General features: G+C 34.9%; 2 protein-coding genes across 2 annotated transcripts in view; both read right to left on the bottom strand.

Moving 5' to 3' along the window:
- LOC136811590 (TALPID3 protein-like) overlaps positions 1-19625 on the bottom strand; it is a 55211-nt gene extending 35586 nt beyond the window's left edge. The window contains exons 1-9 of the mRNA XM_067068219.1: positions 19473-19625; positions 19093-19213; positions 18842-18888; positions 18652-18727; positions 17736-17808; positions 16995-17136; positions 16384-16569; positions 15472-15736; positions 15037-15175 (exon numbers count right to left, since the gene is read on the bottom strand). Coding sequence (XP_066924320.1) covers positions 15037-15175; positions 15472-15736; positions 16384-16569; positions 16995-17136; positions 17736-17808; positions 18652-18727; positions 18842-18888; positions 19093-19213; positions 19473-19595 — 1172 coding nt within the window. The 5' untranslated portion in view covers positions 19596-19625. The remainder of the gene's footprint in view (positions 1-15036; positions 15176-15471; positions 15737-16383; positions 16570-16994; positions 17137-17735; positions 17809-18651; positions 18728-18841; positions 18889-19092; positions 19214-19472) is intronic.
- LOC136811587 (interferon regulatory factor 2-binding protein-like A) lies at positions 979-3501 on the bottom strand. Its single transcript, XM_067068216.1, has one exon. The coding sequence runs from the start codon at positions 3300-3302 to the stop codon at positions 1392-1394; it is 1911 nt and encodes a 636-aa protein (XP_066924317.1). The 5' UTR covers positions 3303-3501; the 3' UTR covers positions 979-1391.
- Positions 19626-23039: the final 3414 nt, after the last annotated feature.

The following is a 23039-nucleotide window of genomic DNA, read 5'->3' as shown; positions in this document are numbered from 1 at the left end:
AAAGAAACACACATGGGGCCAGTTTGAACATCTTTTTCTAAAGTTGGAGAAAAACAGGACCTTTTGATACTTTTGTTCGAAAACAATATTTTGGAAAATCTCAATAAAAGAGATCTACCGACACCAAGGAGAAACTTTATAGTAAAGAAGGCTTTTTCATTAAAAACATTAAGAAGAAAAACCCTCTGCTTTATCATTTCGAAATAAAACGATTTGTGTTTGAACAGCGAAAGATGTTTAGCAGTCGCCATGGTAACTTATCAGTCAGACGCAAACCTTTTTTCATTAAAAAGAGAATATATAGAGAGAGGCATTTATAACACTCGAACATTTTCTTTTATTTGAAGGGCTTTGACTCCAGCTTAAGAACATTTCGTGTAAAAGTGACACGAAATTATTTAGTAAACAATGTTTATCATATAAAAGTTTTGATTCATTCATAAAAAAAAGCAACGGATAACGAGGCGAGAGAATACAAACAAAACGACAAAAATAATCCTAACGTGACGTCACTTGAAGGAATCTTGTGTTAAGTGAGGCAGTTTTGGCAAAAGAAAGGCGGCTTTCAAACTTTCTCTCTCAATTACAAGAAGTCAATTATGAGTAACCAATGATATACACTGAAAACAAAATAGGAAAATTGTTTGATTTAATCACCTTCATAGAAAAAATGACTAATAAGGATAGATGGAAAGAAACAAAAACACAAGAAAAAGCTCATGTATCAAAAAGTAAAGTGACCTGTCACGTCACCAAGAAATATGTACTTATCTAAAAGATAATTGCTCAGTTGAGTAAATATTCTCTTTCCCAATTTATCTTCAAGTTCAAAGGGTTCAAAGGGTATGAGAAATCAAACTTTTATCACAAATAGTTTCTTTTCACTGAGTCAGATATAGACGACTTAGGATTTTGTTTTCAAGCCAAATATCAGTGATGACGAGATTAGAGGAAAGATATTTGAAACAACTTCAATAATTCCATAATTTGTTGAACTAAACAAGATTGTTGTTATTTTAATCCGTCCAGATTGATGTATGTTACAAAGTCGTATATTACAAGCTTTTTCGTCTAAAAAATGATTACTTTATCAATTGGCATACGTTTACAACTACTAGGTTATAATAATATGTACAAAAGGAAAGGGTTTCTTCTTTTTCAGACACACAAATTAACATTAAATGTTCTAAGAACATCAAGGAAAACACAAAAAAAAGTAATTCACCCTAAAACTTAAAAACACACGAGACTGGCGAAAAAAGACAACTCTGAAAGAAAAAACAAGTCACTTTAGACTAAAGAACAAAAAAACAAACCTACAGAAATTTCTTTTTTTGAAAAGAAAAATAAAGAACAAAAAAAACAGACCCCTGGATTAAAATCCTAAAAAATCATGGTTTTTCTTCTTCCTTGACAGGTGCTGAAGGTTCTTCCTTCATCTTTTGTGGTCGACCTTTAGTCGCCAAGATTGTCTGAATTTCACTTTGCATGAAAGCCCATGGAAGGTTGCTACCAATGAGAGGGCAACGTTTACCACTAGGACAAAATACATCATTTCCAAGTCCTTGTTTCTTAATACTGTCTTTGGAGCAGGGAAAACAGAATTTATGAGTTGTGACTGAGGGACACTGTACAAAATGAGTGTCTTCAAGCCAGTCCTCACAGATACTACACTTCAACTGGCTGACACCTTTTCCTCCAGATTTCTTTGTGTGGCCTTCTGGTACAGGGCCTAACTCCTTGCGGTCAACATTTTCCTCAAGCTTATGCGATTCATCCTTTTCTTTCTCTGTAGGCTCTTTGTCATTATTTGGGGATTTTGATTTTATATGTTCTGAGGATGCCTTCCTACCTTCTCGTAAGGTTCCTCCATGGTTTGTGTCTGCTCCTGCTGCACTGATCAGAGCAGCCATGGACGTTGGTACTCCCCAGGGTCCTTTTGGTGACGGTTGATGGGGTGTTGTTGGTGGAGCAGACCCGGGTGTGATGGGTGCATGAGGTAAAGGAGCTGGATGACGGGGGTGATCCATCATGGCAGATGAGCGAATTGTATTCATATGCATAGTTTCAGGAGGAGCAGTTAAATGTGCCATGGACAAACGTAAAGCATCAACCTGAGACTGCATCCATAAATGTCTTTGAATTTGCTCATCTTCTCGTTCTTTGTAAGTGCGTCGTGGGGCCCTCGAAGGAGCTACATGCGGCTCCAAATCTTCTGCTTTACGTTTGTGGCGATATTTTGCTTGGTTGAAGGGTGGTGGACCTAACATTGGGTGGTATGTTGGGTGATCTGTAACTCTTATAGGAAGGAAATTACGACTAATCGGGTCCTTGAAGAATCGTACTGCCTCAGGAATAAGATCAGCAAGTAAACGCCACTCACTAGGACTTCCTTGAACCTCATATTCAAGGTATTTGAAGCCAGATGAAATGCCACGCCCAAGCTCTTTCGTAGAGTCTTGATACATTTGTTTTGCAACAGCAGAAACACTCTGCGTAAAACTCTCTGAGCCTCGTGGATACTCCAAGTGAAGTTTGAGTTCATATTCGTTTGATGACGTGGCTCCTGTCCTTGGAGCTGCTTCGAAAAGGAAAACCCTTCCGACATGATTGTGGTCCTTTTTAAATCTGATATCAAATGGCACACATGTGTTCAGAATCTCAAGTGTTTCACGTACAACTTCAGGGTACTCAGAATACTCAGGTGGACGTCTGATAATGGGCATCCTGGAAGACGGTGGTAAATCCTTTGGATGTGGCATGAATCTACGCTCATCATGATTAATTTCCTCTGCACTTCTAGGATTTCCTGATGATGGTGGGCCTCCAGGTTCATTTGGACCGTAGGGAGTTTTAGGGGGAAAGTTCTCTCCTTCTCCAGGAGCATGTTGTTGCTGTTGTGCTTGTTCAGACTTCACAGAGTGTAAGAATCGCATATGCTCTGCACTGTGATGTGGGATTAAACTGTGGTACTGACCAGAAAAAGGATACTGAGTTCCATTAGCATCAATAGATCCATTTGAGTGGCCCCCAGGACTTGGGCTTGAACCAATCGAGGTTCCCGTAGAATTTAAACTTTTCGAGTTTCGTACTTGGTGTTCCCACCCTTTTCTGAGGGATCGTACGTAGTCAATAACTGCTTCGATTCTATCTGGTCCTTCATAATTACAACATCCTCGACAAACAGGCTCAGTAAAGTCATTGAGAATAGCCCAAGGAGCTCTTGGACAGTCACATAAATAACATTGTTGTCTTTGAAATCGGCTGGCGTTCATGCTTTGCGTCCAAGACGAATATGCCATATAAACATAACAGTGTTCACAATTTATTCAAAACAACAAAAATCAGCAATAGGTAAAATTCCAAGTCTTATTATCCAGTAAAGAATGTTTATGAATCCGAATTTTTAAAAATTCCTTCCAGACAGCCTTCCCTTCTCTTCAAAACTGCACTACTACTCTAGCCTTCAGCTGCGACAAGCCAATCCACTACACTGACGTCAAACCCTTTGATCGTGGAAAATACTTCACTTACCATATAAGGAGATTTGCAAACATGGAATAACGGACATTTCGAGCGTGAAAGAAAGGAGCTCATTTTTATTACAAAAGAAAAATAGCAAAGGAGACAAACGTCAGGGAATTATCTTTCGAAAGATGTTCCCTTTTTTCTTTATATTTTGATCTTTGAAAAATAATAAGGAAAAGTCGAAAAAAGTTGTGCAACCATATTTTTCTTCATTCTTTTTTTTTTGCAGACAAGAAACTTCTTCTAAAATTTCAAGTTAAGGTGACGTTTTATCATTTTCTTTCTTTTTTTTTTCCACAGAAAAAAACTTTTTTGGAGTTTTAATCTAACTTTTGTTTTAATAAAAAGCAGATGTAATATGTCTTTTGAGTTAAGAAATATTCGAGGGGGGGACTTTATAGAGGATGTGTGGGAGGGTCAACTTCAAACAACAGAAATTTGATAAAATAAAATAAAACCATAAAAAAACATTACACTCTTTTTTATAAGAACTACAAATTTTTCAAGTTTTCCCATTGTTCTATCATTTCTTTATTTTGATGTTCTTATCCTGTTTTAATTTATAGGGCAAAAATTTATTTACTTAATTTATTTAATTTATTCACTATCAGTTTGCTTAAAATCAAGCCATGCTAAGCTCAGGACTGTTCTTAATTCATTCTCATTTTTCGTATTGCTGAGCCTAATTATTCATATAAAATTATTCTTATGAAAAAAGAACGTAGTTTTATATCGTTAAAAAATGGTATGGTCGCTTTCATTTTGATGGAAATTTCAAAATTCATCGCCGTAGAGCGAAGCTATACGCAAGATATACAGTGCACTTTTTATAAGAATCAAGAAAATTCTTACAAATTCATTGTGACACGTTCTTTATAAGAACACCCAATGCTTGCTCTTAACTAGTTCTAAATATTTTGACCATTGAAGCATTATGTTCTTATAAAAACCGTTTAGCATATTACACGTTGTTTTTATATTACACGTTGTTTTTATGAGAACATCCAAAATTTGTGAAGCCTTCTGGTGTTCTTAACTTTTTGAGTTTTAAACCTAAAAATGTTTTTAACGTGTTCTTATTTTCGCCAATTTTTGAGTCCATTTTCCTAAGAAATTGGGTATTCTAGACATTAAGTTTTAAAGCCAAAAGGGCTAGAATCTCTAGCCTTTTCCAGGCAAGAAAAAGTGAATCCACTTATTTCCCATCCAGAACGCACCGCGCCGCAACCATGACGACGGATTGTATCTAGCGGCTCCTTTGTTTTTGAGGACTTGATTCTTTGGAATCTAGCGATAGATTTTACTTTCAATCCGGCGGTTGTGTAAAAACCACGCGCGGGCGCTTCATATCCCATCCAGGACTCTCGAGTCTAGCCTTTCAGGCTTGGATTCAGGCTTCAATGGTTTTAGAGTCCGCGAAGCCTTAAAATGTTTTTACCTTGCTCTAACATTTTGGCCATTGAAGCCTAATGTTCTGATATACATGTTTTTTTTATAAGCATAACGCTTATAAGCATATGAAGGCTCAGATTTGCAGATTTTCTAAACATAACATAAGCATATATGTCAGCCTGAAAATTTTTTCCAGTTGTCATTTTTTTCTGTTTAAAAAGGTTTGATAGCGGTCAAGTAAAGAAAAAGACTTTCCCCTTTCCACGGTTTCCTACATTCCACTGCTCCCAAAATCTGAAATTTTTTTTACAAAATTTCTGAAATTTCACTAAAAACTTGGCTCGAGGGGAATCATAAGCATAATTCATAAGCATATAATAAGCAAAATCTATGCCTGTATGCTTTGAGAACTTATGCATACACGAGCCTGACCAAGGGGCATACACTTGCTTATAAAAAAAACATGTAGTTTGTTTTTGTATAAAAAACGTGTTCAGGTAAGACAAAATTAAGATTTTGAAATTTGTTGTAATACTACTATATGATTTTAATTGTGATCATAAAAATTATAATTAACGAAAAGGTCTGGTGGGCAAGATCTATTTTATTTAATCAGCATTTACGTATTTATAAACGAGATATTCGTCGTCGAGAAGGCTCATTAAGTTAATTACTTTAATCGTCGCTTTCAAGTTCCGGAGCAAAAAGAATCTCGTACCAGACTCCTAGATAAAGCTCATTAAATGACGAAACTGTTTTTCATTAATCATCTCAGCACAAACAACTCGTCCCAGGGGATTCCCTGACTAATTACATGAGATAATTAAAGCTCTTTTAAGAAAAGAGAAGTCATTCATTACAATGGGATAACAATTAACTAGATAACTACTTAAATCAAATGACGCAACCAAACTGCATTTTTTCAGATGAGGCACGCGGAGAAAATAAAAATTGTCCGAACAGCAGGGGCAACGAAAATAGACTGAAGCAGAAAAATTCCGACCTCTATCTTAATACCGCCTCCTATTGTTGTTTCTTCACTATGACAAAGTAATCATCGTATTTTAATGTTTCTAGGTACTTTCTTTCTTTTGGTCTCTCTTTAATCCGAACACTCTCTGTTATTCGAGCAAATTAGATTCTCCGTTCGAGTTCGATTTAGCAAGTCATTTTTTAGTTCCTTCGCTATAAATTGTGTGAATCAAGTTTAAAACCCCTGTTAAATGATTACGTAATGCTGAAATTTTCATACATTACTTATTAATGTAAGTTTAACGTTCGAAAAATAAGACGGAGAAGAAAATGATATGGTGTGTTGAGCCATCATTAACATTCAATGGTTTTGATGACGTCATTGATGTCATAGCAACTAACAAGAGAGAGAAGTTGTCAAGTCGCCATGACAACCAGTTATTGTAATAGCATTATTTTTTGAACGTATGCCATTTTTTTTGCAGAAAGGGAAATTCTGTTACACGTCTACATGTTAAGAAATATTTTGTTTGTTCATTGGGCTCATCCAGAAAAAAATTGTACATGGGGGTGGAGGATATAACAATTTTTAGTGATTTACCCCCCGAACAGGGTGACTTTTGGCCCCCCGGACAATAGGTTTTACCCCCCGGACAAGCATCTTCCGACCCCCCGGACACCCCAAATTACCCCCGGACAGAGCAAATTTACCCCCAGACAAGGCAAATTTTGATGATTTTTTGCTACCCCCCGGACTAAATATCATCCATCCCCCATGTACGAATTTTTTCTGGAAGAGCCCATTGCAAACTTCCACACTGAGATGTTGAAACAAATCAAATTGCATCTATGGATCTAATTTGGTCAATAACACAAGTGCCCAATCCACCCTCAGATATCTGTAATGGCTAAGGAAAATTCTAATTTAAAGCTGTAGAAAAAGGTTGCTGGTTCCATATAAAATAAGCATTTACAAAACGTTTGACGCCAGACCTAATTCGCGGGCCCCCTTTCAAGAAAGTCTCAAAATCATATGAACTTTCGAACCAATCACATGCAGTTGAGTCCTACGAAAGATGCTACAGTACGGATCCCAAGGTTTGTGCTCCTACTACCATGGATTCATGGATTCTTAACTTTTCTGGAGAAGCACAATAGTTTTTTTTCTCACACTTCTCACAGTCTTGTTTCTATGCCTAGTCGGGGCCTAGTCCTCAGCCTATATAAAATCATAATATATTCATGAGATATTATCTAAGAATAGTTTATTTTATGTCTTACTGTCTGCCATAATTTATCTAGGACGACTATCTTACGAACAAGCCGTTATCCAGTCTAATTATTACTAATCGAACAAACTTCCAAACGTCATATCTCAGTATTCTGATTCCGAGCATCACTTAGTTTTCCTTATTCCCTCCGATGAGTCGTTCTTCCCGTATCTGTTCGAGTTGTTAGTTATTTATATATTTTATACACACAGTATATACATTATATAACACTTTTCTTGTAAGAAGAACCAATATTTTTGGAGATGAAGGAAATTATAATGTTTAGAAAAATAAATAAAAATAAATAAAATGTTCTTACGTTATTCTTAGGTTAGGATCCAAATTTAAAATTATCATGTAAATTCCGTGATGGTGATTTTCTTATAGTACAGTCTTAGTATTTTCATCAAGAATATGTAAGACATTATAGATTCTTATAAAGGGTGTGTATTCTTTCCGAAAAGGAAAGACCAAATTTGGTTAGTTTTTCTCGCAAAAATGCAACAAGTGATAAAAAGTTCAGCAAAATTGCGTGAATTTCAAAAAAACATTGGCGTTAATGCGTGAAATTCAGTTGAGACCTCTACTATTGAGACGCACATGGGCACCGGAAAGAGCTGAACTAACCTGCTATCAACGAGTCTGTTCTTTGTTGCATCAGCAAAATACACTTTTTTTATAAGAATAATTTTACGAGAAAAATGAGGCTCAAAATCGCAAACAAATAAGAACAATTTAGGAATAATGCGAAGCCTGGAAGTATTGGATTTCAAGCAACTTGAGGGTCAAAGTAGTAAAATTTGGAAGTGTAAAACTAAATAATTTAGCTCTAAAACTAAAACAGGGTAGGATTTGAGGTAAAAAGTGTAAAGATTACGAACAAATGATCCGCACCAGAAACTTCCTGTTTCTTATAAAAAAAGATAGCATAGATTAAAAGTCATGGTGAAAGGAGGCCAACAAGACAGCTTAAGGAGATTTTGGTTTCCTGAAAAAGGATTGGGTTCCAGACAGAGTCAAATCAGAAATGACGTCATCAAGAGCGAAAGAGAGGTCGACCACAATCTTAATAGAAGTCTCAACGATGAAGTAAAAATATACTTGATAGGTTCGGAGTGTTTACAGTGAAAATATAAGGGGCTTTTGTCACAACAAAAACATGGAATTCTGAAGGGATTTCATGTGTAGTATTTTGTCAATTGACATTCGTAAACAGTAAGTACCCAAAGAGAAGCGAAAGATGACGTGAGATGATTGCGATAAAGGGTTAAAAATATCTTGCAAAACAACATACTTTTCATAATGAAGTACACTTTCCGTAATAAACTCAAGAATCCCTCGACCTGAACTATAAAGTCCTTTAATAATTCAAAAAGTGAACGTTTCTATCTAAAGCGAAAATGCTGTGGCACAATGAAATCCATTCACTATCGCGAAATAAGACATTTTGGCCACATGATTTCGGTAAATATGGGCGTAAGAATATGTTTTGTGTCTCTTCAGGCAGAGAATAAATTTATGGATGGTAACAGTCTGTTACTCTTAAGAATCCTGCATTGTAAAACACATGCGTAATTTGTCGTTCTTTAAAAACCATATGCAGTTAATTCCCGTGATAAACCAAGAGGAATGAATACGTACACGTTTTTTTTTATAAGAACAACTAAAATTTGGTTGAGTCTGGATGTGCTTATTTTTTTAGCCATTTTCAGCCTAAAATGTTCTTAAATGCGTTCTTAATTTTTCAGACTATTCTAAATCGACATTATCATGCAAAAGAAAGAGCACTTAAAATTGGTAAAATTTGGACAATATTTGACTCTCGATTTTAGAAAATCTATGCTTAAGTTCGGTTAAAACTGCTTGAAAAGAGGAAACTAAAGTCTATTCACGATAAGTGTGCACTCTTTTTTCATTTACCTATAACTTTTGAAGGAATTCTTCAATCTTTATGAATTTGGTATCATTGGAAAGATATTAGTGAGTGGAACAATTTGAAATAAAAAAAACTTTAAAAAGATTATAAAAATGAAGATGAAAATGAAAAAGAAAAAAATGAAGATCTTGTAGAAAAGTGCTATAACTATCATTTTCACTGAAGTAAATCCTTAATCATCGAAAGTCATCACTGTGAAAAAAATTCTCAAAAATAATCATTCAGTCAAAAGATATCAAACAAAGTTATAAGCTGATTGACGTCTAAAAACGCTGTTTTCTGCAGTTTTTTGCTGTTTTTTGGGGTCAATCACTTATTAACTTTGTATCATAACTTTATATTGAATAAATATTTTAATGAAATTTTTTCACAGTGATGATCTCCTAAGATCAAAAAATCTCTCCAGTGAAAATGAAAGTTATAGCACTTTTCTACAAGATCTTAATTTTTTTCTTCTTCATTTTCATCTTCATTTTTAGAATTTTTTTAAAGATTTTTTTATTTCAAATTGTTCCACTCACAAATATCTTTCCAATGATACCAAATTTATAAAGATTGAAGAATCCCTTCAAAAGTTATAGGTAGAAGAAAAAAGAGTGCACACTTATCGTGAATAGACTTTAAGGCTGGGCATGTTGTTAAGATGTTTTTAATTTTTCGACGAATTTCAGCCTCAATGTTCTTATAAACTGGGTTCTAATAAAAAAAACGTGTAAGTGTGGTACAGTCACTTTCGGTCGGGTTTATAACTGGTGAAATTTGTCGTTCTTTATGAAATTTGTCGTTCTTTTTGTCTATACTTAGTAAATGTAGGATTCTTTAGATAAAACCCCTCGTAATTGAAATGACACTACTTTATTGTTCAAACAACCGAATCCCTCCACATTCAGCACTTTTAAAACTGGGATTAAATTTTCATAAGTTTGAAAATCGGTTACGCGTATTTATATTCAGATTAGTTTCGTATGAAATAATGTTGTAAAAATCCATTTGACATGTGTATTTAGTATGAAAGCTAACTATCAAAACAAGTGTTTTATTATACAAGTCAACTCGGTGCAGATTGACGTGTGGAATGATTGATCATTAATAAGGGTGATTCCCTTGGGGAGCGTTTAAGTTGACATGCGGTAATTTATGATGACAATAGACAGGCGAGTTTTATAATGTCATGCAATAAACAAAGAGACAATTTGCTTTCTTTTGAGCCAACAAGTGAATATATACATGAACAATTGTTTTGAACAAACGATTGCAGGAAATAAGAGAAGCGAAAAAACAAAAGAGACATTACGCAATGGTAATATATTTAATTAGATGATGCAAAATACTTATGGAATGATGTTCTGCCAGAATCATCAAAAAATTACTCCAATTCTTGATATGCGTAAGTCATTTTTGTAGCGGAAACACCCGAAAAAATCCGGGATTTGACCTCTCTCTGTTACTAAAAATAGAAACACGGAGGTCAAAATCCGGCTTTTTTCGGATGCTTCCGTTGAAAATATGACGTCATCTTGACTTACGCATATCAAGAATCATAAAAAAATTACTCCAATTCTAGTACCCGTCTTTTCCTCATTATAAGAACTGAAGCATTTTGTATTTAAGGATATTCGAATATGTACATTGTTTACCAGAGTCATGCATGAGCCAAGTACAAAATAGTTTAAAGTCCTATATATTTTAGCATGATTAAAATACTGTATACAAGAATTAGTGCGGAGTAGAACATTTTTGGAAATTCATAAAAATGAAAACTTGATGTTCTTAAATCAAAAACTGGAATAAGATTCTCTGATTGCAAGTTCGTTTTCCGATGAAGGGCTACTATTTCTGAGGAATGACGCTTCCGTTGATATTAAAGGTTCCGCTTACGAGATTGACCGATTATAATAGGATTTCGGAAACAAACACTTAATGGGTCTTTTCTCTTTTTCTCTTTTTCGGTCATACGCTTTGTCATTTGATGAGTTGGAAAGGTGTGCCTCTCTCGTTTTTTTGAATGAACAGAGAATCTTTCCGTTATGTGCATGTTGCGTCATCAGATGAAATGAGCAAATGAGCAAATGAATGAATTAATGGATGAATGAGCAAATGAATGAATAAATGAGTGAAAGAGGGAATGATCGAACAAACGAACGAACGAACGAACGAACGAACGAACGAACGAACGAACGAACGAACGAACGAACGAACGAACGAACGAACGAACGAACGAACGAACGAACGAACGAACGAACGAACGAACGACGAACGACCGAACGAACGAACGAACGAACGAACGAACGAACGAACGAACGAACGAACGAACGAACGAACGAACGAACGAACGAACGAACACGTATTTGCGATTGTTCGCGAATCAAAGGATGGACGATCGATATATTGAGAGAACGAACGAATGAATGACCGAGTGAGTGAATTTAACGACAAAAAAATGAATAGGGAAGCTTTAAAGTCATCTAAAATAGAATTTGAATTAGTTTCATTTACAATTAAATAGGAATGGCATTTGCACCTTAAGCATTTTTATGATCACAACGTGAGATTGATAAGCCAACTCCTTCGGATATAAATCATCTCAAAAGTATTTATAGAGTATTTTTGAGGTCTTTAAGTGTGTGTAGGTCATCATGACAACAATAAAGATTCTTTGTAATTGGTTGTCCCGTATAATGTGACATACCCACGTGATATAAATAAATTTACCCTCTAGTCTTTACTTAAAGATTCATTATCGCAAAATATTTTGTTGGTTATTTGCTGAAAATATCCGACAAAAGCCTCCGCCGTTATGTTTTGCACTTTTTACTGAGAACCTTTGAATATTTTGTTATGAAAAAATCATCACCTTATATGGTCGTGTTTTTGTTCGAGCGAAAACAATAAAATGATAGAGGAGATTAAATGATGTCAAGACTTGTCAGCATGCTAAACAACTTTTTTGTAAGACTTTGTCTGATGTTGCGCGTTACTCATTTGCAAATATTTTATCAAGAAAATTGTAAGAAGAGATAAGAAGGTTTAAAGTCGACCAAAATATCACCCATATATATACTCTTTCTATGATGAAAGTATGAATTTTTGTCATTTACTAAAGTCCATTTCATTCATGTGCGAGCTTGCGGTAAATGTTTAAAGCTTGAGGTAGAAATGTGAGAATTTTATTGGAATCGTCATCAGAGTTGGTCACGTGATTTCCCAAACATAATAGCAGCAGATAAATAATGACTTATTTCTAAAATTCTCATTTTTTTTATTTTTGACTACAAATCTTTATTACCAACCATCAGGATTCACAGAAAAATACAGTTTTTTTTCAAATAGAGATTACTTTTCCAGGAAGAATATGACTTTCAATTAATCGAATTTTTGATCAAACAGTACACTCTATTTTTTAGAAGAAAAGGTAAATTTGTAATATTCTTATTTTTTTGGCACTTTGAGCCTAAAGATATTCTTATCTTTGCCTAAAATTTAGTCATTCCAAGCTCGGCTTTGTTCTTAAATTGTTCTTATTTTTTGACATTTTTGACTCTCATTTCCTTAAAATAAAAAATATTTTACACGACCTTTTGCCACAAAATGATTTGATTCTTTTAAACTCACTCAGTTCTTATGAAAAAGGACGATGACACACCTGTTGATCTGGTAACACATTTTACACCGAGTAGCCTGGGTGGTTAAAACATATCATTTGCCTCGCTAACCCAAAACAATAAAACATAAGGATTAACTTTTACTGTCGGTCATCACAATATGGGCAAATAAAACAATTTTGTATGATCGACCACCCCCTCTCTCTTCCCTTTCAATAGGATATGATGACAAGTAAAAATCATCAAGTTTCATAGCTATCAACCGCCTCATACAAGGATTACGCAATAAGTGCAAGAAATTATATCTCAAAAAAATTACTAGTAATCGTTCATGTCATCATCATTTATCCAAGAGGTCTGAGGATGAGTCATCCATTATCTTCACAAACAACAAAGTTATTTAAAACCAAACTCCTCTTTTAAGAGTGTTTGATATATAAACACAAAGAGATAACAGGATCATGTCAAACCTTGAACTACAGTATGAGAGTTATGTAAAATACACGTCTTCTCTCCTCTTTCGATAAAAAAGACCTTGCTCAGCTCAATTTTTATGCTGATGCTGGATATGCAAAGATAAAAATGTCAATCTCAGGTCAAAGGGTTGACAGTTGGATAACAGTCAAAATACAACTTTAAATTAAGGCTCTAATAATGAAAATTTACAAGAACAGGCTCGTTTTAGTGCCTTTAAATACGCACAGACGAGCCTTGGCAAAAAATTACTGATTCTTATAAGAATTAATACATTTGTGCCCAGCGCATTTCCCAGGAAAATCACTCAATTGAATGACAATTTTATGTTTTTGTCTGGTCCAAGAAATCTGAGAAAGACTGATTGGAAATATCACGCAATAGGTTTGATCAATAAAACAGCTAATTTACAGAGAAATCACATTGTAAAATAATACAAGTTGGAAATGAGATATCGGTCTGAGAAAAACACGCTGTAAAGATTCAAAAGGTAAAAGAATGTGATCCCAAAAGGTTTTTGAATTTCGATGCTAAATTTTAGAGTTATATTCATCATGGTCGAAAGTCACAACACTGTATACGCTAGATGATTAATAAGCTTGGATACCCCTATCTAACAAGACTCACGGCCGTTAAACAAAGAAAATGACATTCTACGTCATAGCACAGTGGGCGTCAACCTTTCTGATTTCTCTTGCTAACATGCAAATAAAACATTGACAATCAAAGATCAAATAAGATTGTCAATCACTCAGCCTAGAATTAAATAGAACTCTCGATCAAAAGAGAGAAATAAATTTTCACAAAATAACCTACTGTAATGTTGTTATTTGACGACCATAATAAACTGCGTTATGACGTCACCGAGATAGTAAAAGGTTGTACAATTTATCGAATTTATTTCATTGAACGAAAGCGAAACATTCAGTAATGCAAACATGTTGTTTTTATAAGAACAAAGTATTATAAGAACACTCTAAAACATGCAGTTTCTTTTGAAATTAATAGACCAAAATACTCATTTAGGCTTTAAACCCAGAAAGTTAAAAACGCGTCCACAGGCTTAAAAACTCTGTGAAGTTCTTTAAAAAAAGTAGGGATCAAAATTTTAAACCATGTCACTCACTTGGGAGTTTTGTACCTGTTACATGACTTAAAGACAATATATATCATCTAAAGACAGCTACTGGTGGATTTGATGCACATGCTACAATATCTGATAACTAAAAAGGCTCTTGACAACTAAATTCAGATTCACTAATTTTTTTAACGTAACAGAATACGTACAAAGTCGAAATGAAACATGTTATAAAAACAAGACTAATTCTCTCACGATACAAACTTACAATGACACGTTCCTATAAAGGCACTAATATCGTACCAAGTCAATTTAGCAAAGAGAATTCCAAAGCACGAAAATAACAAATTCCTGGTTAATGGAAAAGCTTTAGAATCTGGATGGATCTGGATTTGTAAATCTTGTCAAATGATATAAAGAAAGGAATATTCTTTAATGTTGCATTGTATTGACGGTGAAAGCAGGTTTACTGCGTAAGATCTTTCATAATAATTACCTACGTCATGTAACAACACTTACCTCAGTTCTTTATGAGGTAAATCTTTTGAAATTTCTGTTACAAGAAAAAGTCTTACACCTTGCATCGTGTCGTTACATATTGTTTCAAAACGAGGCAATTCTTATTCGTAACGTTATTTATGAAAGGACTGTTTACACAAAGGTAAATTTTCACGACAGCTAAATTTTTGTTTTTTGGATGTCTACCGCGATAATTAGCTCCACGAAATACAAATTTAACAAAAAAAGTATAAAAAACATCAAAAGACAATAAAAAAGCCATACCTTTTAGACGATGATAGGTGAGTGAAAGAGGGTCTAACCGATGACTTTGGTGGTGACGGGGAAACTACTCGCTCTTTACTGCTGTTGTTACTTCGAGTTGTTTCGTTCTCTCCCAAGATCTCGTGTAGAAGTGCATAACCTAAAATTATGAAAGATAAGTTTGAAACTTTATAAAGTCTAGGAGCTGTCGATTTTAAGCTATAAATTATATAGGCATTTCCCTGTAGCAGTAACTTCAATAGACTCAAACATTCCATCAGGACAGGAAGGCCATCTGCAAAAAACGTTATAGCAAAAAAGCGCCTCTTAGTATCTTAAAAATCTGTTAATTACTTAGTAAAAATTTCCAAAATGATCTCACAACACAGGTGTGTAGTTGGGGAAGGGGGAGGGAGTTGAAAAAGAGAGTTATCTTGAAATTAATTAGCTGCTTACCCTTTTGACTGATACGTGGGCCACTGGGTTTGTTATCAAGGTTATTGTTAGATCTGTTAGAGAAAGGTTCTGGTGGTCTCCGACGTGGAATTGGTGTCTGTAATACATCTTGATGATGAAGTGTTGATTTAGATGTTTTATTGGCGAGTGGTTTAGTTCCTTTCTGTACAGTTGATGATAGTGGAGAAGATTTGGATCGAGTTGGTGGCTTGTTGATATTGACAGGGCTGTTCTTTGGTGATTTCACCATGTCTTTCTTTGTGTGCTAAAAATTTGAATGTCAAACATTCATAAAAAGATGTTTCCTTGGGCCAATAATTTAATGGTGAAAAGAATAACCATGTTTCTAAATAAAAACTATATATTCGACCTTCACTACAAAAAAATGACGCTTCTGGTTATTCTTTTCACTATCAAATATACATTGAAACCAATCAGACTCGCCTCTAAATGGGTGTTTAGATTTATCACTTGTTCGCCATTGGTAAAAGAAGCTATTTGCAGATTCGAAATGTCAAGAGACTGTTTGCTGGTGGAAACTAAAGTAAAGGTGTGACAAGATCTGAGATTTAGGTTTAAATGTGTGCCTGAGAAATATCTGGGGTGTTACGCTTAGAATCAGATCGTTTGGCCAATGGTTCTGGGAAAATAATTTCTAAACAGTTTTGTCCAAAATGATAAGGATATCTTTTAAGGCAATTGTTTAATATTCAAAAGGAAAAATTATATAAATTCAATTCAACATCTTTGTAACAATATATGTTGATTAAATTTCGAAGTAGACAATAGTAAAATATCATGAAACTTTCCTCTCGATATCCCATTGGGGAATCTTCAGGCCAACAGTCGCAATATAGCTTGGCTAAATCCCTTTTTAAAAGGTCAAGAAAAATAATATAATATGGTTCTTACATTACAGCATACGTTCATCTTCATCTCCTTCAGATTGTGAGCAACAGAGTTCAACGCCTCCAGCATTGCATCATCCTTTGAATTCATGTCCAAAGCTTTGTTCTTCAAAAATTCCTTTTCTGCAGAATCGGCATATTTCAAGGTAGATACCAGACTGGCTATTTTATTCTCCAAAACATCCTGCAACTGAGAAAACATTGATAAAATTAGAAATAGCCTTTTCATTCGTCTGGAAAAAGGGTTCCTTTAATCTTGAATGTCAAAAATTTGGCAAAATGAAATATTGTTGATACCAGCACTAAACAGTAAGATAGGATCACTTCCTGTCAGGATGACGGACTCTCTCTACCTTCACTGATATATCACTCTCTCTCTCAAAGTAGTGTCAAAGGCTTAGCAGAGCTCAAAATCGCAAATGTAGATGGATTCGCCATCTGGTTAGGCTATTACTGTGCACCTCACTAACATTCTGCTGATTTAGTGTCAAGGTTTAAATCACAGACTGGCAATGTCAGACTGTGTTTGAATCTCGATCTCTCCCAGGCAGGGTGTTAGAGTAGCATGCTGATATACTCTCTCTATCTTAACTGGTAATCTGAAATGCTACTTACCTGCAGATAAGGGGCTAGAGGGTTCTTTGTTTCATGTTCTGGTGAAGAAGAATTATCTTGACTTTTTGGTGTGTCCCTTTGTTTCTTTGAATTGATAATGGTTGGTTCAACTATCTTTGGGTGTTTGTAAGAAGCGCTTTTCCTAAAATTAAACACACAAACATTCAAATACACAAACAAAAATGCTCTCATTATAGGTCAATTCTATTGGGGATATTAATAGTAGGGGGCCAAGCCTTGGGTTCTGTGACATCTTTTCTACGACCTAGCCACTTTTAGTCTATTCCAAAGAACAGTATATTACAAGATATTTTTGAGAGGGAGGACGCGGATTAGGCCCGGGAAAACTTTTTATGACCAAAATAGTGACGCCATAGGCAAAACTGCAAGGGAAAATAAGGGGTAGAGAAAAAGCTTATTTTCAAAAGTCAAAATAAACGAAAATGATTGGTACCATCTGATAGAGCATGAAGTTCTGAGCAAAAAATTGTATTACAACAACTCTCTGACTAAAACACACAAAGAAATACAGCCGGCTAGGTTGTAGAAAAGATGTCATGGAACCCAAGGCTTCGGCCCCCTACTATAACAGAAAATTATAGTGTGATGGAATCGCATTTTATTTGGATCTAAATTATAGTCAGAGATACTAGTCAAGCTCTCCCATCCACAGGATAAAAGCAGCTCTCAAGAAAGGGTTTAAAAATTAACGAGCTGTTATAGTTATTTTATAAAAATTACTTGGATTTCATTTTTTCTCCAATTAACCTTTTCTTGGCACCTGTGCTGTACCTCTCCGCAATGACATCATTATCTAGTTAACAAGATAAATAATTTTTATTTCTCACAAAGACAACCCTTTTCATACTACTATGCTTACATTTTGCTGAATGCTTACATCAGCTATGGAGTTTTAAGTTTTAAGAAAACCTAAAGGTCTTGATAGTTGATATTAGGGGCTGGTTACACGCAGGCGAAGCAAGACTTCACTTTACTTCAGGTTGTTTACACGTCGCCTTCACTTCACCCTCACTTCAGGTATCAGGCATCTTATCCGACGAACCTATCTTTCAGCGTCTTCTATATTAGGTTGCCCATTGATTTACTATTTCAATACTATGTAGCCAAGCTTCCATTACTGACATAGCTGTCCACTTCGTATCAGTTTGAATCGTAGAATTTTATATACATTACATAAACATAAAATATTTCAATTTCTTGTAAGAAGAACCAATATACTTTTGGAGATCAAGAAATTAATGATGAAAAAAAAAAAAAAAAAAAAAGGTAAAAATTAAAATCGATATTTTTATGTTTCAAAGGCTCTAAATCTATGAAGAAAGTGAACTAAAGCACTTTTTTAACGAAAGAATGATGAAAATTAATAATCCCAATCAAAAATTAGAAATAGGGTTTCTGTTCAATTTACAATATTCTGAGTTACACATTGATTTTTGCTTTTTTCACGCCGAACTGAAATTACTTCAGAGTTTCACTTCACTGCACATTTGAGGTATGTGTATTGACCGAAGTGATTTCACTTCACTTCACTTTGGCAAACTGTACGTGTAACCACCCCCTTAGAATTAGTGATTGAAGCTAGGAAAAAGTTGATTTGATTAACCAGAATTTGAAAAATTGACCAATCTAAACTAACCATCAGGTATATGGAATGTTTTTGTGTTGAAAGCAATCCCTTTGAAACACGGTGTATCGTTTGATTTCCGAGGTACCTGCGTAGAAATTGAAAAAACGCTGATATTCTGGCATTTTAAGAATGGTTCTGACTCAGAAACATTATCAGTGGAATAAAACTGAAAGAAAAGAGGAGAATAATAATAAGTTACCTGCATCATGTCCTTTTCAACAACTAGCACTTTGCTTTTAACATTATCTGAAAATAAAAATAATACTCATGGCATCAGATGACATTAGAATTACAGTTAAAGAGTCTCAAAATATTTTAAACTCTTGCTTTAATATAAAATTTGCCTTTGGTTGGATTAATTCATATGATGAAATTTTCATGCTTGTCTCAGGAAACATACACTGTACATAGTATACTCTGATATCAAACAAAATAATAAGGAAAATATACCAATTGGAGCAATAGGTAGTAGCTTTCTGTTGGGATTTTCGAAGTCCAGGGAAGATCGTAAAGAATTTAACGATTCACTTTCTTTTTCAATTTCTTTTGAGCTGCCATCTGTACTGACATTCTATAACAAGGAAAAATAAATGAAACTAAATAGTTTACATACGCTGCCCAACACTTATGTAAGTAACCTTAGTCATTTTTCATGTTCATTTTCTGTTTTGTCTATTTGGTAATATTACACTCTTGAATACCTTTATTAAGTTTCTGCTGCAGATCGTAATTATATCATAATTATATCAATTATTCCAAAGGAATTCCCCATAAAGTTTATTAATCCATTCTAAACAATTAATGGTAACCAATTCTTCACACATATTTACCTTTATTTGAGAGTTCAAAGAATCAGTATTGGATGTCGATGAAATATTTGCATCCAAAACTTGATCTTTTACTATGACAGAATTAATTGCACCATCTGTGATGGTAAGTATGTCGGATAGCATAACTATTCTTTCATTTAAATTCTATAAATTTGAAAATTTCACGGTCAATTTTATTACAAGTCAAAGTAAAGGCGCTGTGGTATAGTGGTCATTAACCTTGGTTGCTGTCGCCTGTGGTTCAATTCCCACTCGCAGCCGTTCACTTGGCAAGTGAATGAACTTTCGGCCGGGTCAACCCATGCCATGTGAGGGGAATTGGGTAGTCAGTCCAAGGTGATGACGGGGCGCTCATTGTAAGCTTCTATAGTTGCAAAAATAGGCCTGAAAGCCTCCTGCAACTCAACCAAATAGAAATAGAAATAAAACAAATCTTGAGTCGACTTTTATTAAACATCTAAAAATTCAATCAGTATTCATCATCCCAACTCTGGTTTGCACTTCAACAACACATTATCAAATTTACTTAACTCAAAGTTTTATTTATTGTAATTTCACTTTGTTTGACCACCCACCTAACCAAAAAGTCCCTTCTACTTGGAGTTTATTTTGCTATTTTGACAATCATTGCTGTTACTGCATATTGGTTGGTAAGAAAAATTGAAATGAATCTTATCTTGTGATATTTTGAACAGTCCTGAAGTCTGTCAAGAGTGTATAATAACATGTGAAACAATAGAATACAGAAAATGGTCTGAAAGTCAGAATGCATAATTTCTAAGACTGATAATCTTTGTCAGAGCAGCTAATAAAAAAAATAAGGAAGTCGTTGCATACTGCAGTGACAGACCATCTACATAAACATGGCAAAGCAGTGGGCCGTTTATTTTCAGTTTCCAATAAAAATTTAAAAATCTCAAAATTTCTTTTTTATATTGTACAAATGACAGAACAGATATATTATTATTTAAAGAAATCCAAGGGGCACTCAATTTCTAAATGACAGTATGTGCTGCCAAAAAGTTGGCTTTCAAAATCGGGCCCTTACAGTGCCAGGGATTTTTCCAAGCACCAAGCAATGCCTCCGTTTTTACTTTCAAATTGAGTTTTTAACAAAGGCGTAAGCCGCGATATCAGAGGCTGGGGGCGCCTTGAGCCCCCTGTGGGTCCAGGGCTAGCCCTGCCTGGTGGGGGGTTCAGAAAGCTGAGCATATTTTTGTCTTAACTAGCACTTTAAGACGGTTAAAATTGAATGAATTTATAGAATTTATCATTGAACTCAATTTGAATAGCACACCGTTATGCAGACGTCATAATTATTATTTTTAACACTTGACCGAAAATCAATCCCACAATCCTTTTCGTCTTAATTAAAAAGTCGTGAAAGTCATTACTTTTTCTTTGTAGTTGAGTGTAATTTGCATGCAGGCGTAGTTAACGCGAAGGGTGATGGGATTGAATTTCGGTCAAACAGAAAAATCAATGTCTATTTTTAGATTCACTGCGGTATGCTATTGAGTTTAATGCCACCGTCTAACGGGGGCATTTGGGTGCTTGGAAAAAACACTGAGTGCAGTTCAGTGCAGTTCTTGAGCAGTGAAAAGGTTTTATCATCATGTTTTTACTTCTTTCCAAACGACGGTCGCTTCGCCCAACCCAAATTCTTGATTTTTTTAATCTCCCCCTCTTTAATCCCCCTATGACTTTTCAGTTTTTTTAGTTTCCCCCCCCCTTCTTTTTTGCTTTCCCTAAATATCAGTTCCCCCCATACACTCGGGTACCTAATAGCCAGGGGGGGCGCTAATTAATTTTTCGAAAATTTTCCACCCAGGACATTCTTATTCCAACCCGCCCGCTTATTGATTTTTGGGAAAATTTTTTTTGAAAGTTACCTCTTTTGCCCTAATTCTGCTGTATCAGCCTCCTTTTCGAACATTTTCCACCCAGGACATTTTTATTCCAACCCCCCCCCCTGCTTATTAAATATTGAGATTTTTTCCAACCCCCCTGCTTATTCCAAACCCCCCGGCTATTAGGTACCCGAGAGTATACCTATATAAATTTCTCAAATTTCAACCTGACACAAACGTAAAATTTTGCTGCAAAAGGAATACTAGACAAAATAGAACGGAAATGGGTTAAGAGCCATTTTCTGAGAGATCCGGACAAAGTTTGGAAACTAGACTCACTTCTAGGGCTTATTCTGACTCAAAGAGACTAGGGCCTATGAATTTCTTTTCAGATATGGAAAGCTAGCTACCCTTAGCTACCCTTACCCTAGCTAAATACCCCCCCCCGGTAATAGCACCTAATTCTTCAAAATAAAATTGTCAAAGTGAGGGGCGCAGCCATTAATTATAGATCGCAAAAATCTGCAAAAATGGGACCATTTTGGACTTTAAAAAATTTCAAAATGGCGGCAGAGGCCACACCCATTGTTGACCCATGAATTTTTTTGGTGGAAATCAAAGTTCAGCTGTTTATCAGAAAATCTTAACTGGTACATGTAGAAGTGAGGACCAAGTAAGATATTTGATCTCAAAAAGGGCAGAAATTTGGCGAAAACGTAGTGATTTCTAGACACTGAGGAACAGGGGGGGTCAAGCCTCAGGGTACTAAAGCATAGCCGGTGGGGTGGGTGTTTTTCCAAAAAAAATTTGATAAGTACCCGGGTACTTTTTGGGTGGGTGGGGAGCCAAGTTTGTTTAATCAAACAAGTACCCGGGTACTAATTGGGTGGGTCTTATGTGAATTTTCTTTGTAAAATAAGTACCTTGAATCAATTTTGGTGAGTACTGGTGAGTAGTTTTATTTTGTTTTCAAGATAGTTTAAGGGCTTTGAGACTATTTAGACTTAATTATTGTTAAAAACCTGTGACATTTTTTTCCATCATTGGATGGTTAAAATAAGTTACTTCTAGCATAAAATTTGACACGAAGAACAGATAAAAAACATGATTCTGCCATATAAAAATATTATCGATGAAAAGAAAGTTTTAAAATTGTTTTATATTGTTGATGTAATATCAAAAACATAAAAAGACCTGCCAAGAAAAAGAAATTTAGGGAAAAGTTTTGAAGTGAAAGTGAAAGCCAAGGTCCTGTTTTGTTTGTTTTGATCGAGCTCCATCTGAGTGTTTCCCTTTCCTTCTATTCTATTATGTTTTCATGTGAAATAGTGATGTAATGAACTCCTTCTGAGTGTTTATTTTCACTGATATATTTTCTCTCTCTCTTACATTTTTCTTTTCTACTACAAAAACATTCGAAAAGTTTCCTAGACGTTCGAATCTTTTATCAGAAGCTTGTGAATCAGAAGCCCATAAGAAAGCAAAGCTCCTGAAGAGGCTTTTCCTGCGTTTTACTTGGGAAATAATATTTTGCCTTTTGTATACTGTAAAGCTGTACAACATTTTGATGAATACCTAAGTCCTCATTCATTATGATTGCCGAGTAGCTAGTTAAGAAAAAAGAAACAATGTATCACTTGAGAACAAGGTTGATCACTCAATGTAAACAGAGCACTAAGCACTAAGCACTAAGAACTTTCGAATCATATCATAACAA

The sequence above is a fragment of the Clytia hemisphaerica genome, unplaced genomic scaffold (genome assembly GCF_902728285.1).
Source record: "Clytia hemisphaerica strain Z4C2 unplaced genomic scaffold, Clytia hemisphaerica genome assembly, whole genome shotgun sequence".
In the NCBI taxonomy this organism is placed as follows: domain Eukaryota; kingdom Metazoa; phylum Cnidaria; class Hydrozoa; order Leptothecata; family Clytiidae; genus Clytia; species Clytia hemisphaerica.
This window is presented reverse-complemented; position numbering and strand designations above follow the sequence as displayed.